The 20041-nt window shown below is 42.2% G+C and overlaps 1 protein-coding gene across 3 annotated transcripts in view; it reads right to left on the bottom strand.

Annotated features, from left to right (window-relative positions):
* The window catches only part of usp48 (ubiquitin specific peptidase 48), a 133731-nt gene that overhangs the window by 37351 nt on the left and 76339 nt on the right, over positions 1-20041 (bottom strand). For all 3 annotated transcript variants that reach the window (XR_007265298.1, XM_048615087.1, XM_048615086.1), the window contains 2 exons: positions 13699-13813; positions 3020-3162 (listed from right to left, as the gene is read on the bottom strand). Coding sequence is in view for 2 of the 3 variants with exons in the window: in XM_048615087.1 (XP_048471044.1) it covers positions 3020-3162; positions 13699-13813 (258 nt within the window). In the remaining variant the exon portion in view is untranslated. The remainder of the gene's footprint in view (positions 1-3019; positions 3163-13698; positions 13814-20041) is intronic.

Below are 20041 nucleotides of genomic sequence, written 5' to 3'. Positions count from 1 at the left end.
CGTAGGAGCAGAGAGGCTCCAAGCAGCGTCGTAGGAGCAGAGAGGCTTCCAAGCTGCTGCTTGGCCTGCTGTGTTCATCCAGCCCTGCACCTTCTATCTATTAACTATTTCTGAATAATGCAAGATTCTAATGGTATGCTGTTCCAACAAATACAAGTCCCACTTATATAACAAAACAATAGAACTTAGTCTCTCAAAATTAGAGCCAGGTTATCTTCTGGAATGTTGTGTCTTCTCTGTCGATTCTACTGTCAGGAATGCTTTCTGTCAGGAATCTTAGCTAGGAGTGCCGCAGTACCGTTGTGAATAGATGCTGCTTTCTCCAAGAGCTGTTATCTCTAGCAGATGGCGGTTAGCTCTCATCTTTGCTCAACTGCCCCTTCTTTTATACCCTTGATGACATGCCAATTTCTTTTAATTGGATTCATCCGAGGTTGTCAAAACCGTCGGATTCAAATTTGATAGGTTTTTGGTATCTAAGTGCCTGATTCAAACTGATTGGCTAAATTCAAAAACCTGTTGTCTTGGTAAAAAATGATGCCTGGCCTACTAATAGTACGGCCTTTCGAAACAAACGTTTCAATTCGGGTGCGCTCTGTACTTTCAAACCTTTAAGCTGCTCACAGATATATCCAAGCATAGAAAAGGCATAATACTTTAAAGGGACCACGCAATGCTTTCCCCTTAGCATTTTACAAACATGAATATTTTACAAACATCAAATTCTAACTTCCTGCCTCCCAATCCACAAATACTCTACCCAACTTTGCAACACAACTGAAATCTGAACTTTCAACAGGAGAAAAAAAAAGACTGATTATTGAAAATATTTTTCACAAATGTAAGGTGTATTAATTCATGTCATATGGTTTGTTCCAAAAGATCAGATTACTGACCCATGGTAAATTCTCATTGTGTACATTCTGTAGCATGTTACTTTGATCAGAGATGGATTTGAGCCCCACACCAGCATGCAATGCAAGCTAGTAGTCCAGTAGGGGGAATGCTAATAGTGCCAAAGATGTTATCTTTTAGATGAGATGTTGAACTAAGGTTGCATCAGTAATACACTTGCATGATAAAGATCCTTTTGCACCAGCTTCCATGTATAATCTTTAACATATTAAAACACACTGTGCTACTAATCAAAGATGACCGAGGAGTTCCCCCAGTGTCTTACCAACATTCTTCCTCCACTAATAACAACAGGCGAAAAGAAATTAAACATTTGCCATCTCAGTAAAAGCCTTCTACTGCCTGAAATCCCACACCTGTCTACTACTCAGTAAACTCGTTCCACCAGGAAACGAACCCAACATTACACACAGACAGCCTTCCATCCACCTCAGTCACACACACTTCATTCTTAGAGTTAAAATGCAGTAAAACACTTGAGTGTCAAGGGACAATTATACCTTGACTACTAACACTGTTTCAACAAAATGCCCCAAAGATGAAAAGGAACAAGTCTGACAATGCAGTGAAGGTGACACACTAGTAATTACCACAAACTGTACTTCTTTGAAGTGCTAAAAGCTGCAATCTCTGAGCTTGAGAAAGATGAAATGATGGGAACTGGGAATTTTGAGAATGACGTAAACTAAACTTGCAACATTTCAGACAGTCAAAGGTTTCATACAAGACGGGAGCAGATGTGATCCAATACCACATCAGGATACTCTTGGTGGGTGTGACTAGCATATATGTCTCCAGAACCAAAGCCAAGTCTGTGGAAATTCCAACACCACATGTACAATTTCACAATGAACTACCACAGATTTGTGTTTCATACTGATGTAAAAACATATTGCACAAGATCATAGGGTCATAGAGATCTACAGCACAGAGGCCCTTTGGCCCATCCTATCCACACTGGTCAAAAACACCCACCTAACTATTCTAATCCCATTTTCCATCACGTGGCCCACTGCCTTGTATGCCTTCATAAGTGAACCTCTAAATACTACTTAAATGTTCTGAGTGTTTCTGCCTCTACCACCCTCACAGGTACCGAATTCCAGATTCTCACCATGTTCTGAGTAAAAAGATTTTCCTTACGTCGCCTCTAAATCTTCTGCCCCTTACCTAAATCTGTGCCTCCTCAATCAAGGAGAGTTTTCTTCCTGTCTACCCTATCAATGCCCTTCAATTTTATACATTTGCATCATATCCCCTCTCTGTTTTAAAGAAAGCAAACCCAGTTTGTCCAAACTTTCCTCACAACTGAAAGTCTCCAACATTTCATAAATCTCCTCTGCACCCTCTCCAATACAATCATTTCAATCCCACTTTCCCAATAATGTTGATTCCACAGCTGCACACAAAACTCTAGCTGCGGCATAACCATTATTTTATCTAGTTCGTCTTAGATGAAGGGTTAAAAACAAGGGAGCATAATTTTAAAGTGAAAGACAGGACATTTGAGGGATTTGAGGAAATTTATTTGCACCCAGAGGGTGGAAGGAATCAGGAATGCACTGCTTGGGAGGGTAAACTGAGGCAGAAAACCTCAAATCTTTTAATAGTACTGCGATGACCACTTGAAGTGTCATAACATTCAAGGTTGCGGGCTTAGTATGGGAAAATGGGACTCATGTAGATAGTGGTATATTTTTGGCAGTACAGACATGAGTCAAAAGGCCTCTGTTTTACTGTACATTTCTATGATCCAATGAACCTCACCGCTCTTAAACTTTATTCCTCAGCTAAAGGCAAGTATCCCATATGCCTTCGTGCGATCACTTTATCCACTTGTCCTGATAATTTAAGGGACTGGCGTACATGCACACCAAGATGACTGATCCTCAGTGCGTCCCACAGCCCTACTGTCTTGCCTTTCTTGCCCTGCACAAATGCATTACCTCACATATAAAGACACATATCAACATAAAACAATACTGTAGTTAAAATAAGCTGTCTGCAGAAAATTGCAAAGCATCCATCTCTTTTTTTTTAAATCATCTACTTAGCTGGTTATTGGATTAGCTGCACCCTTATTAAATCCCTTTTGGAAAAATACCTTTGGCATGCAGATTGTTTAAGCCTTCTCCATTGCTTTTCCCATCAGTATGATCTGGGTCATCTTCCTTTCCATCCAACTGATTAAGTGCTAGTTGACGCCAACTTCGAAGTGAGGCTTTTCCCACCCAGTATCCTTCATGGCTAGAAGAGGTGACAATTAGTTAGCTTTTGAAAAGATATAGCATCAAACTAATAATTGAATAAAGTAGATTAAACTTGCTAATCTGGAGTTCCTCAGGCAGGATAGTACCCAATTCAAGTTAAAACAATAAAAACAAGATATGCCAGTAAGAGACCAGGGCAGGTGAACATGGCATTACTTGCACAAACACGTAACTTACTGTAAATGTGTTTGGAGAGCTGTTAATTGTCTGCACTTCTGGTTCAAAGGAGGGAAAGGTCACCCATCAGTGAATGTTATTCTTCTATGAGGGAGATACAATACTCAAGGTTTTTGAGAAGATTTGTAGCTCGGGTTGTTGATGCGGTTGTTGACTTACTTGCCGAGCTAGTAAGTTTGTTTGCAGATGTTTCGTCGCCACACTAGGTCACATCATCAGTGAACCTCCGGTGAAGCGTCGGTGTTCTGTCCTGCTTTACTATGTGTGTGTCTCGGTTTGCTAGGGTGGCATCACTTCCGGATTTGTTTCTTAGTGGTTGATATATGCGGTCCAGCTCTACATGTTTGTTAACGGTGTTTCGGTTTGAATGCCAGGCCTCCAAGAATTCTCACGCATGTCTTTGGTTGGCTTGTCCTAGGATGGCTACGTTGTCCCAGTCGAATTAGTGTCCCTCTTTATCCAAGAGACCTGACTAACTATCACTCATTTCAATATGTCAAAGGAGACTGAAACACAGTCCAAACCACTCCATCCACTCCGCCCAAGAATTCCTCAACATTATCAAGGACACCAGAATAGATGAGGATGAGATCACGGTCTCCTTCAACGTCACTGCCCTCCATAAATATCCCCCCAGCTAAGGGAACACTAGCCTTGCCACAAGACAGACCAGGGATACAGACACCCAACAACACTAACACCATCAGCAAAGATGGCACTCTCAAACTAAGTGTCTCACAACTCACTTCACCTTCAATGGCAAGGTATATGGACAAAATCAACAGAACACCAATGGGAACACTGATATGAGGATTAATAGCAGAAGCCATAATGCAAAGACTGGAACAGTCAGCCCTTCCCACCATCCAAAACTATGGATCCGCTATGTGGATGACACCTTTGTCATTATCAAATGCTCAAAACTGGAGGAAACCCATCTATTCAAATAACATCCTCTTCAGCATAAAATTCACCAGGGAAGAGGAGAACAACAACAGACTTCCCTTCCTGAATGTAATGCTTGAACGTAAAGCCTGCGTACACAGGAAGGCCACCCATACGGATCAGGTACTTAAGTACAATAGCAATCATCTCAATACTCACACATGGAGCTGCATCAAAACACCGTTCAAGCAAGCCACAACACACTCCAGCACCCTGGAGCTATGCAAAGCCGAGGTAGAACACCTATACAGCGTCTTTAGAAACAACGGTTACTCGAAAAGCGTAGTCCACCGATACCTACACAACAGGAAGACACAACACGTCCAGAGATACTAGTCATCCTTCCATACATTAAGGACATATCCGAGATGACCAGATTACTCAGCCCCCTAGGAATCATGGTGGCCCACAAACCGACAGCTAAACTACAAAAGTGACTGACGAGAATAAAGGATCCGACAACCACAACTAACAGAACCAACATTATTTACAAGATACCATGCAAAAACTGCCATAAACATTACATACGGTAAACTGGAAGAAAAGTAGCCATCAGGATTCACGAACACCAACTAGCTACCAAGAGACATGACCAACTATCACTCATTTCAATACACATGGACAAAGAGGGTCACCAATTCAACGGGGACAACGTAGCCATCCTAGGACAAGCCAACCAAAGACGCATGAGAATTCCTGGAGGCCTGGCACTCAAACCAGAACTCCATTAACAAACATGTAGAGCTGAACCCCATATAATCAACCACTAAGAAACAAATCTGGAAGTGATGCCACCCACCCTAGCAAACAGAGACACATAAATAGCAAAACAGGACAGAACACTGACGCTTCACCGGAGGTGCACTGATGATGTTACCTAGTAACGAAACGTCTGCAAACAAACTTAACAGCTCAGCGAGCAAGTCAACAACCGGAGATGTAAAATGGAGAATACGCTTGGAGTTACAAAGTCATAGTTATGAGGCAGCATTGGGTTTCTTCACTATACAGTTGCATTATCCCCAAACAAGAAGGCTCCCCGAAGTACTAAGGAGGTCACCAAACCAATGGTGTCTCTGCAAAAGAGGCTTATGACATAATGACATCAATGTGGAGTGATGTGCTGTAGCTGAGATTCCCTGTGGCTGCCATTAGCATTGCCTTGCAAATCCATGCCCAGCCAGGTTATTCTGGACAGTCTGAGGGTGCTGCAACCCCAGGTAATATTCACAATGATTTTCTATAGCTTTGTTACAAATAAAGTTCCTGGTAGTAACATAGAACATAGAACATAGAACATTACAGCGCAGTACAGGCCCTTTGGCCCTCGATGTTGCGCCGACCTGTGAAACCAATCTGAAGCCCATCTAACCTAAACTATTCCATTATCATCCATATGTTTATCCAATGACCATTTAAATGCCCTTAAAGTGGGCGAGTCTACTATTTTTGCAGGCAGGGCATTCCACGCCCTTACTACTCTCTGAGTAAAGAACCTACCTCGGACATCTGTCCTATATCTATCACCCCTCAACTTAAAGCTATGTCCCCTCGTGCTAGCCATCACCATCCGAGGAAAAAGGCTCCCACTGTCCACCCTATCTAATCCTCTGATGATCTTGTATGTCTCTATCAAGTCACCTCTTAACCTTCTTCTCTCTAACGAAAACAGCCTCAAAACCCTCAGCCTTTCCTCATAAGACCTTCCCTCCATACCAGGCAACATCCTGGTAAATCCCCTCTGCACCCTTTCCAATGCTTCCACATCCTTCCTATAATGCAGTGACCAGAACTGTACGCAATCCTCCAAGTGCGGCCGCACCAGAATTTTGTACAGCTGCAACATGACCTCATGGCTCCGAAACTCAATCCCTCTACCAATAAAACCTAACATACTGTACGCCTTCTTAACAACGCTATCAACCTGGGTGGCAACTTTCAGTGATCTATGCACATGGACACCGAGATCTTTCTGCTCATCCACACTACCAAGAATCTTACCATTAGCCCAGTACTCTGTATTCCTGTTACTCCTTCCAAAGTGAATCACCTCACACTTTTCCGCATTAAACTCCATTTGCCACCTCTCAGCCCAGCTCTGCAGCTTATCTATGTCCCTCTGTAACCTATAACATCCTTCTGCACTATCCACAACTCCACCGACTTTGGTGTCATCCGCAAATTTACTAACCCATCCTTCTACGCCCTCATCCAGGTCATTTATAAAAATGACAAACAGCAGTGGCCCCAAAAACAGATCCTTGAGGTACACCATTAGTAACTGAACTCCAGGATGAACATTTCCCATCAACCACCACCCTCTGTCTTCTTACAGCTAGCCAATTTCTGATCCAAACCGCTAAATCACCCTCAATCCCATGCCTCCGTATTTTCTGCAATAGCCTACCATGGGGAACCTTATCAAATGCTTTACTGAAATCCAAATACACCACATCAACCGCTTTACCCTCATCCACCTGTTTGGTCACCTTCTCGAAGAACTCAATAAGGTTTGTGAGGCACGACCTACCCTTCACAAAACCATGTTGACTATCCCTAATCAAATTATTCCTTTCTCGATGATTATAAATCCTATCTCTTATAATCCTTTCCAACACTTTACCCACAACCGAAGTAAGGCTCACTGGTCTATAATTACCAGGGTTGTCTCCACTCCCCTTCTTGAACAAGGGGACAACATTTGCTAGTCTCCAGTCTTCTGGCATTATTCCTGAAGACAATGACGACATAAAGATCAAAGCCAAAGGCTCTGCAATATCCTCTCTAGCTTCCCAGAGAATGCAAGGATAAATCCCATCCGGCCCAGGGGACTTATCTATTTTCACACCTTCCAGAATTGCTAACACCTCCTCCTTATGAACCTCAATCCCGTCTAGTCTAATTGACTGTATCTCAGTATTCTCCTTGACTACATTGTCTTTTTCCTGTGTGAATACTGATGAAAAATATTCATTTAGCACCTCTCCTATCTCTTCAGACTCCACGCACAACTTCCCACTACTGTCCTTGACCGGCCCCAATCTTACTCTAGTCATTCTTTTATTCCTGACATACCTATAGAAAACTTTAGGGTTTTCCTTGATCCTACCTGCTAAAGACTTCTCATGTCCCCTCCTGGCTCTTCTTAGCTCTCTCTTTAGGTCCTTCCTGGCTAACTTGTAACTCTCAAGCGCCCTCACTGAGCCTTCATGCCTCATCTCTACATAAGCCTCCTTCTTCCTCTTGACAAGAAATTCAACTTCTTTAGTAAACCACGGTTCCCTCGCTCGACCACTTCCTCCCTGCCTGACAGGTACATACTTCTCAAGGACACGCAGTAGCTGTTCCTTGAACAAGCTCCACATTTCAATTGTGCCCAGCCCCTGCAGTTTCCTTCTCCATCCTATGCATCCTAAATCTTGCCTCATCGCCTCATAGTTGCCTTTCCCCCAGCTATAACTCTTGCCCTGCTTTATATACCGATCCCGTTCCATCGCTAAAGTAAACGTAACCGAATTGTGGTCACTATCACCAAAGTGCTCTCCTACCTCCAAATTAAGTTAATGTAACAACAAAAATTAAACAGGCAAAACTACTATACTTTATCTCAAATGTAGTGCAAAGATGGAAAAACAGCACTCTAAGAAAGCAAAGAACAAAAGCTAGCGTGTCATACCAATTCATTGCGAAAAACAATCTGGAAAAATGCTTCACTCACTCAGTAATAAATGTGCCCAATTTTCATTCCATTGGAAGTGATGGAATGAAATTGGGCTGGTTTGTTAACAGCAATTAACTCATCACATGCACATTCTGCTGCAATATAATTGAGCAGCTTTCTGGACTATCTGCCACCCTTCCGCATACATTAGACATTTCTCCGGTTGACTGCTTTGCAGTTTTCACTTTGTGGTCACAGCAGCTTGGGGAGTAACATATCACTGAACATCTACTCACTGAAATTTATATTCATGTATATACATAACCAATTCCTACTACTGAGATGTATTTTCTAATGGAATTCAACAATACTGCCAATGACATGTAGTTCCTGCTCAAACTACATTTATTGCTACTTTTGAATCATACACGCTTTCAACGTGGAAAATCACAAACTTAAAATAGATCCTACATCTCAGGATACAAAGCATTTCCTATGCAAAAACTTCGCAAATACTCACAAATACAAGTGTATTACGAATGAAATAATCAAACCACTTAAAAATGCTTTGAAACTGGACCCTTAAATATAGAAAAAAATTTATAGGACAAAAGTTTCATAAATGTCACGATTAGTTTTGTTGCCTTAATGGTCCTTTTCAACCAGATTCATCTAACTTCTTTCTGCTTTCCTTAACAAATTTGACAGCAATGCATTTAACCACATCCGCACATTGAAGTGTGTGTAGGTTATAGAAATTCTGGGCAGGAAATCTACACATCAAAAGTTGAACAGTGCAAAAATTGTCCCTAAATCAAAAGGATGTAGGAGTTTTGAAATGTCAGCTTGCTCAGGAGGTAGCATTTATGCCTCAATTAAATAATCATTAAAGCCCTATATCAAGACTTGAGCACATAATTTAGGTCAGTGATGTCCAATACATCAACCATCAGTCACACGTGCTATTTGGGAGCCCAGATATCGTAACTGCCTTCTTGATTAGCAAAGGCAAAATGAATGCGAGACATCCCGAGGCTAGTGATCTCAGTACTCAGATTTACATGGCATCCGCATTTATACTGCTGCACATTTATTGGCAACACATAAAGTTAAAACAGAGTGTGTGAGTATTCTGTGGTGGCCGTGTAGGATTTACTTCCTGTTACTCATTGCTCATCTCTTAAAATTGTGAGCAAATAGATGAAAACACCAAATCTCAACACCATGGAAACTGCATATATGCACCAGGCAGCTCAACCATTTGCAATAACTTCAAAAGACCAGAAGTAAGTGCAACCAGGAACAAGAGGCTCTCATTTGGCATGTCACAGTAAAGGGAAAGCTATGTCTAATCACATTCTGGATGGACAAGGCCATAACTGCATGTCAACATGTTCAGCATGCAGGAACCACTGCACACAAATGCTGGACGACATCTAGAAGCTGCCAACTTTGAAGAATTGCTGAAAGATTTTGCTTTTGTGATACATGATGTTTAAGTAACTGTACACATGAAATAGATTTACCTACATTATGCGCAAAGTGCTTATCTGTAGTTAGCCAGAAATTTCTTTCCAGCACAGATTTAGACTGACATTTCTATAACAAAGCACAGATAACTTTATCCAACCCCCCAACGGTACTACCCCACATTCTATCGAGAGCTACATTTTGATTTCAGAGGCTACGTTTTTTTCCCCCCAAGAGCCTAGTATTTATTCTCACTAACCCATTTATTAAGTGATGCAGTCAATTAGTGACAATATTTTCCGTAGTTGTGTCAACCACTGGGGCATTTGGACTCTCTCAGCAGCAAATTTAGAAGAACTAAATCAATATCTTCAATTATCAGCAACGTCTATGAAACTTAAAGCCAGAACACACAAGGAGAACAATTTTCTAAACACCACAGTATTTAATCTGGCACAAGACAAAAGGCAGATTAATGTGACATTAATGGCAATGGAGATAGTGCACAGAAGTGGTATTGAGGTAGATAAGCTAATTCAGTGGCAGAATAGCCTACTCCTGTTTCTATGTTAATATGTTTTTTTCCCCAAAATAACTGGCACTTCTTCACATAAAAAGTCATCACTCCAAACACAACTTCAACAGACTGGTGAGATCACAGCAAAATGTATTTCTATGGCATATGTACAAAACTGAAATATTTTAACTAGGTAGTCACTATCTTTTTCAGTACATCTCAGAACATAATCTCAGATTTAAAATATAACAACTGAACAATGATTATTACCATAAATTTTACCCAAATAGTAACTGCTGAAGTTATGCAGCTTTAAACTAGAGATTCCACATTACTGATTTCAAGTTCTTCTGTCATACGGTGATTGATTATTTCTTTATTGACATGTTTAAAACTATTTTCTCTTCTTTACAGCCATTCTCTTGCAGTCTCAATTTCCTTTCACCACCAGCCCACGACTAGATGAGCAGCTCCTCACCAACTCTGTCTATTCTTCCTTTGGGGGAGCAGGTTCTGATTAGTTAACCCCCACGATTGAAATTTCCTCGGCAGAATCTTGTGCAGCACCCAGAAATTGGAAGCAAGAAACGAAACTGAGAGAGGGCCTAAGTTCCTGATAATGGGATGAAAGTTTGAAATTAAACTAGATAAGATCCACTTTCCATTAACGTTGAAACATTAGGCTCAGATAACATGCTTTATGAATGGCCTTAGTGGTTTTTTTTTCATGAAGGTGCCTTACTTGTGAAGTGAGCAGAAACTTGGCTCATTAGGTAGTGCAGCTTTTCATGATGGATTACAACCATCTAAAATCACCAAATCATTCACTATACATTAGGTTTTTAGCAATGGGCATCAACTAAACAACTGGCTACTAGTTAATCTACAAGATGTACATGTTAAAATTAACGGTTAAAGGTGAAGATCAGTGCCAGTTATTTACCCTGTACCAAACAAAAGGCTTAGACTTTCACACGCACAGACTCAATCAAATGGACAGTGAGAATAAACCTCAGACGGACAGCAGGATGCAATTTGCCTGAAGCAATAAGTTTTTGAAACTTTAAGACATGGACATGTGGTACAGAACAATAGAGTGCAATATTCAATTAAGAGCTTCAATCAGACTGTAACCAGCAGAAGCTTAGTCTTCTCCTTCGGTCAAAGCTCGTTCATTCAAACGCAGTAACTGAAATATTTTAGTCTTAAAAATTCTCATTTTGCTGTTGGTTGCATATTGCCCAATTTAAACATAGATAAACTTCTGTAGTATTAAAAATACTTCAAGTTCTGGATATTCCACCCATTATGATGAAACAATCAATATCTGCAAAAAGTGATTATAAAGTGAACTAACCTAAACCATGCATTCTGAGCATTGCAATGCTCTACCTAGAGGGCTGTGAATGCTCAACGAGTTAATTCAAGATATCCCAAATTGAAAGATTTCTGGAAATTAAGGGAATCAAGGGATATAGTGACCAGGCAGGGAAGTACAGTTGATAGGGAACGTGAGCCAGAGTAGCAGGGTAGATTTTCTGGAGGCCATACGTCCCACTCTTAGTTCTTCACAATTTTAAATATGTTAAATAATCGTGTGACTGTTCATGGAATTATTTCATGAGTAGCACCTGCAAGACTTGTTTAGAATGAATATGACTATTTCATAGTTTAGCCAAAAATGATTGGCACTAACTCTTGGTTTTAGACTGTCAATATGTTATACATTTTCTTTCATCAGTATCTTGGACATTCAATAGGAAGAATAATTTGTAGTTTATGTCAGCTCTCGTAAGTATAAAAGAAACACAAAGTCAGAACTGATGTGACAATCATAACGTGTGGATTAGACAAAATATTTCATTAGGTTCCAAGGCTCGTCTTTCCTTTCTTTTAGCAAAATATCAAAATCCTGATAGTCAACTTAGGATAAATAAGTATTTCATCTACAAGTGTACAAGTAAAAAGAAAGAAGTTAAATCCCTATGATGATCACCTGGAAAAGTAGTTCTGGACAGACAGAGTCTCCTGGGGACTTAGCCTGAGTGACAATGTCTCTCAGGCTTCCTTCCCTCTTGATGGAACATTCCTTCAAAGATGCTGTGCAAGAGCAAATCAGGCATTAAGTGAAAGCACTCTGTGCTTCAACAAGCAGCAGACAAAGACACCCCCATGGTAACATACACTGCATTCATGCCAAAAAGCTCATTCCTTAGAATGAGGAGATGGTGAATGCAACTGCAGTTGCAAGTGCCAATGGAGAAAAGTGACACCACCTCCCCTCTATGCCGGCAGCAAAACCTCTTTGATAATGTACAGGACCACCCCCCAAGTGTTCACAACATGTTATAAAACATCACTTCAACTTAATATCCAGATCCAAAGCCTACTAACAGCTCACAATGAATCACAGAAAATCCTAAGGTCCATGCACTCTGCATTCTTGCTGTCCAAGCAGGTGTAATTGATATGCTTTTTAATGTACCTGTTGAAGCTGGCAATCTATTTTCGTTTCTCAACACCCAAATGAAGTTATTTCAAAATCTGACTACCCTCAACGCTTTCTCAACTTCACTAAGAACCTAGCACTCATGCCTCCTTGTTCTGATGCCCCAAACCCCTGGCTGAACCTCAACATTAAAAATGAATAGTATTTAATCTAATGCCCCAAGACATCATAACTATGACAGATAATCAACTGATAATGTCAGAACAGATATCTATATTGTGACATATTTAATAGCCTAGGAATGCAGGCTTCTGTTCCAAGATAATTTTAAATACTCACTAATGTCCTAAGGGTAGTTTGCTCTCCAACTTTGAAAGAACATAACACACCTAAGAAATCGGAGCAGCAACAGAATATTAAAGCTCTTCCAGCCTGCTCTGCTTGTCAAAAAGATCATGGCTGATCTCATCATGACCTCAACTCCATTTGCCTACTGCTCATCTTAACCCTCGATAACCCTGGAATTTAGAATCTCTTAGCAGTGAATAAATTCAATGATTCAACTTCCACAGTTCTCTGGGATTAAATATAATCCAAAGCTTCATGAGAGCTTCAAAAGAAAAAAATTCTCATCTCAGGTTTAAATGATAGACACTTATTCTGAAACTATCCCCTAGTTCTAAATTCACAGATCCTCTCAGCATTTACCCTCTCAAGACACTGCAGCATCCTACATGTCGCAATAGGATCACCTCGGATTCTTCTAACCTTCAAATATTATAGGCTCAATTTGCTCAACATCATCATCATTCCTTGCAAACAATTACCTAAATATAAAATTCAGTAATACTAGTTAGATGGAACTAGGTAAGAACAGACGATAATAAATACATGCAAGCACAAAGTCACAGAATACATTAAAAGTTTAAAATAAATAAGTTAACAGAACTACACCAAAGTCAACAAGAAAGATAAACAACAAAAACAAAGTTGCTGGAAAAGCTCAGCAGGTCTGGCAGCATCTGTGAAGGAAAAAATAAAGTTAACATTTTGGATCCGGTGACCCTTCCTCAGCTCTGAGGAAGGGTCACCGGACCCAAAACATTAACTGTTTTTTCCTTCACAGATGCTGCCAGGTGTGCTGAGCTTTTCCAGCAACTTTGTTTTTGTTCCTGATTTACAGCATCCGCAGTTCTTTTGGTTTTTATTAAGAAAGATAAACAGTACCTTTCAAATGATTAGAAACAGGCTCATCAGTTTAAAATGAATAATGGTCTAAAAACAAAAAAAGTACCTTTGTAATGTGGTCCTGGTCAAGTTGGAGATGATTTTGTAATCCTCATTTAACTGATTCTTTAATCTAAGTATTCTGCATTTTTCCACCACACAGTCTCTACATAAAGCAGAAGCTAAAGATAAGAAAAGAATGTTTCTTTAGTACGCAATAGTTAATTTACAACATTTTTACCTTAAGTCAAAGGCTGCCACTGATAGTCACATCGAGATTAACATTAGTGTTTCATATTTAGCAGACAGAGGATCTTCTTGGTAAAGTTAAAACACACAAGAATGCAGAATTATAGCTGAACTGGATGCTCAAAAACTAAGGTATTCCCATACTGAAGTACAGTTGTTAAGTAGGAAAAACCCAACTGCAGATAAAAAAGAATGAATAGGGGCTGGGTAGGCACTGTGGAAATGAAACAGGCATGAAGAAGAACATTAAATCAGGCTCTGGAAGATCATACGACAACGTTTGTTTAGCCACATTTTTATCTTCAACCCGCCCCTCCACCCTACCTATAAAGTTCAGATACATGGTTAAAAATGGCTTTGCAAAGGATATTTAGTTGATTAGCACAACATCCTTTGTGCTACAAAAGAACCACACACAGGGTATACCAGTCCAGAAAACTGTTCTGACACAAACAAAATAGATCAATAAAAATAATTAGTTGTGAGTTTCCCAATGAAGTGCAAGATAGTACGAAACACGTATGCAGGTTTGTTATTTCATAATAGTCTACATAAATACAATTTTAATCACTAACAAATGGGTTAACGCTTCGTTCTGTATTCTTTAAATATATTTATATCTCGTATAATGTGCCGAAAACTAAGGGAAAGAAAGGCAATGAAGACATTTGCTAAGTATAAGTGTGAAATTTCACCTCAAAGTTATACAGAGGTTATTGCAAATGGTTCGTTGCAACCGAAACAGCCAGTAAAACATTTCATTTTCTCCTTCAAATGCCAATCTTAATAGAACCTCTTGTTTTTCTGAAGACGCATTTGGTCCAGGTTTCCTATCTTACACTCATTAGGACAATTTGCAAGAAATTTGCAACATAAGTGGGCCATCACGTTTATACCGTATAAGGGAGTATGTTTATTGGTTTCCAAGTGGACTTAGTTAGTTGGGACGCGTTGCCACAATGAATCTTTTAACATTCGTTTTGATCATTGAAACAAGAGTCTATACAAACTACATGCAATAAACTTAAAGGGGAGGAGGCAGAAATGGAGAGAATGCAGGCTTAAAAGTAGTAGGATAAGTTGAGAGTGCTGCTGAAGAAACATAATTCTGGTTTTATAGATAGCATAATTTCCTTGCTTTGTATTCATGCTTCTAAGGCATTATAAAGTAATCTTTAGAGTCTGCTAGAGTATCATGGTGAATTGAAGACACTACACTTTAGAAAGAGTGCAGAAGCAATTTGCTAAAATTTCACCAGGCACAGGCAGCTTGAAAAGCTGGAAATACTCACCCAAAGATTGGGAATGTTGCACCAGTGTGTGTGTGGGCGCACGCATGTACATGTGGTGGATTTCATAGACGTTGTTCAAAACCATGAACGATTTTAATTGAATAAATAAGGTGAAGTGGTTTCCAGTGGCAGGAAGGTTACTAACCAGAGGAGACAGATTTAAGGTGATTGCTAAAAGAACCAGATGCAACAGGAGGAAAAAATAATAAAATGAAATGAATCTGGAATGCACTGTCTGAAAGTGAGGCAAAAGCAGGTTCAATAGTTACCTTTCAGAGGTCACTGGATAAATATTTGAACAGGATAAATTTTCAGGGCTATGGGAAAAGATGTGTACAACTCTTGAACAGTTTGTCAAACGAACTGGTTTAATTATAGACAGCAAGCTTGTGATTTCTTCACTAGACAGATTCAAGATCTACTTTGCTTAACATTTTACAATGTTGCCTTTTCTAAACACAGAAATTCCCAAAATATTAAGGTAGTAACTAATGGATTTCCATTGGCACAGAAACCAAATGTATAATGTTTAATTCACAGATCACATTTGGAACATCCACATTATATCTGCATAACTAACAGATACAGTCCCTCAAGATTACTCAGGTTGATAAGAACTGAACACCACTTTAACTTCATTTATATGTTATTTCACTCTTGTTCATTTCAAGGCAAAAAGCCCAATGTTCTTTCGTGATGCTTGCAACAAAGAAAGAAAGATGAAAACAATGGAGTGAAGATGAGATAACAAGGTGTAGAGCTAGATGAACACAGCAGGCCAAGCAGCGTCAGAGGAGCAGGAAGGTTGACGTTTCGGGCCTAGACCCTTCTTCAGAAATGGGGGAAGGGAAGGGGGTTCTCAAATAAATAGGGAGAGGGGGGAGGCGGATAGAGGAGAAGATAGGTGGAGAGGAGACAGACAGGTGAAAGAGGCGGGACTGGAGCCAGTAGAGGTGAGTGTAGGTGGGGAGTTAGGGAGGAGATAGGTCAGTCCAGGGAGGACGGACAGGTCAAGGGGGCGGGATGAGGTTAGTAGGTAGGAGATGGGGGTGGGGCTTGGGGTGGGAGGAAGGACAGGTCAGGGAGGCAGGGACGAGCTGGGCTGGTTTTGGGATGCGGTAGGGGGAGGGGAGATTTTGAAGCTCGTGAAGTCCACATTGACACCATTGGGCTGCAGGGTTCCCAAGCAGAATAGGAGTTGCTGTTCCTGCAATCTTCGGGTGGCATCGTTGTGGCACTGCAGGAGGCCCAGGATGGACATGTCGTTTGAGGAATGGGAGGGGGAGTTGAAATGGTTCGCGACTGGGAAGTGCAGTTGTTTAGTGCGAACCGAGCATAGGTGTTCTGCAAAGCCGTCCCCAAGCCTCCGCTTGGTTTCCCCGATGTAGAGGAGGCCACAACGGGAACAGCGGATGCAGTATACCACATTAGCAGATGTGCAGGTGAACATCTGCTTGATGCAGAAGTTCTTCTTGGGGCCTGGGATGGGGGTGGGGGGGGAGGTGTAGCACTTCCTGCGGTTGCAGGGAAAGGGGCCGGGTGTGGTGGGGCTGGAGGGGAGTGTTGAGCGGACAAGGGAGTCCCGGACAGAGAGTGGTCCCTCCAGAAAGCAGATAAGGGTGGGGAGGGAAAAATGTCTTTGGTGGTGGGGTCGAATTGCAGATGGCGGAAGTGTCGGAGGATGATGCGTTGGATCCGGAGGTTGGTGGGGTGGTACGTGAGGACGAAGGGGATTCTGTTTTGGTTGTTATCGCGGGGAGGGGGTGTGAGGGATGAGTTGCGGGAAATGCGGGAGACACGGTCGAGGGAGTTCTCGACCACCGAGGGGGGGAAGTTACGGTCCTTGAAAAACGAGGACAACCGAGATGTACGGGAGTGGAATGCCTCATCCTAGGAGCAGATGCGGCGGAGGCGAAGGAATTGGGAATAGGGGATGGCATTTTTGCAGGAAGGTGGGTGGAAGGAGGTATATACTAGGTAGCTGAGGGAGTCGGTGGGCTTGAAATGGATATCTGTTTCTAGGTGGTTGCCAGAGATGGAGACAGAGAGGTCCAGGAAGGAGAGAGGGGTATTGGAGATGTGATGAAGAGGTCGAGGGAGGGTAGGAAGCCTTGGGGTGGTGTCCAGGAGGAGGGGGTGTGTTGGAGGCGGGAGAAGGGGTCAGTAGAGGGAGGGTTAGGCTCACGGTTAAAGAAGTAAGCGCGGAGGCGGCGGAAAAACTGCTCAATATCCAAACGTGACCGGTATTCGTTGATGACAAAGGGGGTGGCCATGGGTACCCGCATGGGCCCAAGCTATGCCTGCCTCTTCGTAGGTTACGTGGAACAATCCCTCTTCCGTACCTTCACTGGCCCTAAACCCCACCTATTCCTCCGTTACATTGATGACTGTATCGGCGCTGCCTCGTGCTCCCATGAGGAGCTCGAACAGTTCATCCACTTCACCAACACCTTCCACCCCAACCTTAAGTTCACCTGGACCATCTCCAATACCTGTCTCCTTCATACACCTCCTCCCACCCACCTTCCTGCAAAAATGCCATCCCCTATTCCCAATTCCTTCACCTCCGCCGCATCTGCTCCCAGGATGAGGTATTCCACTCCCCTACATCTCAGATGTCCTCATTTTTCAAGGACCGTAACTTCCCCCCCTCAGTGGTCGAGAACGCCCTCGACTGTGTCTCCCGCATTTCCCGCAACTCATCCCTCACACCCCCTCCCCGCAATAACAACCAAAACAGAATTCCCCTCGTCCTCACGTACCACCCCACCAACCTCCGGATCCAACGCATCGTCCTCCGACACTTCCGCCATCTGCAATCCGACCCCACCACCAAAGACATTTTTCCTTCCCCACCTTTATCTGCTTTCCGGAGGGACCACTCTCTCCAGGACTCCCTTGTCCGCTCAACACTCCCCTCCAGCCCCACCACACCCGGCACTTTTCCCTGCAACCGCAGGAAGTGCTACACCTGCCGCTACACCTCCCCCTTCACCCCCCAAGAAGACCTTCCACATCAAGCAGATGTTCACCTGCACATCTGCTAATGTGGTATACTGCATCCGCTGTTCCTGTTGTGGCCTCCTCTACATCGGGGAAACCAAGCGGAAGCTTGGGGACGGCTTTGCAGAACACCTACGCTCGGTTCACACTAAACAACTGCACCTCCCAGTCGCGAACCACTTCAACTCCCCCTCCCATTCCTCAGACGACATGTCCATCCTGGGCCTCCTGCAGTGCCACAACAATGCTACCCGAAGGTTGCAGGAACAGCAACTCATATTCTGCTTGGGAACCCTGCAGCCCAATGGTATCAATGTGGATTTCACAAGCTTCAAAATCTCCCCTCCCCCTACTGCATCCCAAAACCAGCCCAGCTCGTCCCCGCCTCCCTAACCTGTCCTTCCTCCCACCCCAAGCCCCACCCCCATCTCCTACCTACTAACCTCATCCCACCCTCTTGACCTGTCCGTCCTCCCTGGACTGACCTATCTCCTCCCTACCTACACTCACCTCTACTGGCTCCATCCCCTCCTCTTTGACCTGTCTGTCTCCTCTCCACTTATCTTCTCCTCTACCCATCTTCTATCCGCCTCCCCCCTCTCCCTATTTATTTCAGAACCCCCTTCCCCTCCCCCATTTCTGAAGAGTCTAGGCCCGAAACGTCAGCCTTCCTGCTCCTCTGATGCTGCTTGGCCTGCTGTGTTCATCCAGCTCTACACCTTGTTATCTCAGATTCTCCAGCATCTGCAGTTCCTGCTATCTTTGAGTGAAGATGAGTTCTAATCCTGCAGGTAGCCAGAAATATACACAGATTAAAAAAAAAAGAAGTGCATTGGAACCTTTTGCAGCTCAGAAGCCAAAATAAATGCGGAAATAAATTATCTCGTCCCTTAGTTGATGACACTTTGATTCACAATCCCCCACATAGCCTGCAGATGGACACAAATGTAGGATTCCTGATTGTGGTTATGTCACAAAATACTCAACAAATTGATCTTGCAAAACTTCAAGCCTAAAACTACAACACAATTCCCCAAACCATGAGAAAAGGGAGGAGATCAGGATAGGGTGAATATTAGATAGAATGGATTAAAGCTTTTCTTTAAAACAAGGAGATGACAATGATTTTGAAGAGAGAAGTGTCAGAAGACAAGTTCTATTGAATTCTATGAACATTCTATTGAATGTTAGCTGTTGAATGGGAACAGCATCAAGAAAGGTGATAATGAAGAAGGTGATAATGAAGGTGGTGAGCTTTAGTTCGAAAGGTGAAAGGATTTCAGAGACACCACCAAAAAGATGGATTGGGAACTAGAGGAGCAAGAGCAAGGAAAAGGCAGGATGCAGTTGTACAAATTGAAAGGTTAGAATGGAGCAGGTAAGAGAGAATGCTTTAAGGCAGTTGTTTGTGAAGAAAAAAAGGCTTACTTTGTTTAATTATGATTAATCATAGTAGCATCTGATTCTGTTTGTCAAAATGGATCTTTGTAGTAGTCAAGCTCCCAACCACAATCAAAACAAATTAAAACAAAGTGGAAAAAATACTGTCACTCATTAGTAAGCTACGCAATATTTTATCAGCCTGGGTCAACACTGGGCAATTCAAAGACCAATATCTCAGGCCTGATGCAGAGCAATGCTCGCTCAACACGACACCAAACTCATATTATTGTCACTACTGCAACGCGGTTTATCCATTGCCTCCAGTCATCTTTGTGAATTGTCAGATTTATACTATGAGCTGATATCCTCCAGGATAAATAAACAATACTTATGAAAGGCTGGATGAACACAGCAGGCCAAGCAGCATCATAGGAGCAGAGAGGCTGACGTTTCGGGCCTAGACCCTTCATCAGATGAAGGGTC

The sequence above is a fragment of the Rhincodon typus genome, chromosome 31 (assembly GCF_021869965.1).
Source record: "Rhincodon typus isolate 14 chromosome 31, sRhiTyp1.1, whole genome shotgun sequence".
Taxonomy (NCBI): domain Eukaryota; kingdom Metazoa; phylum Chordata; class Chondrichthyes; order Orectolobiformes; family Rhincodontidae; genus Rhincodon; species Rhincodon typus.
This window is presented reverse-complemented; position numbering and strand designations above follow the sequence as displayed.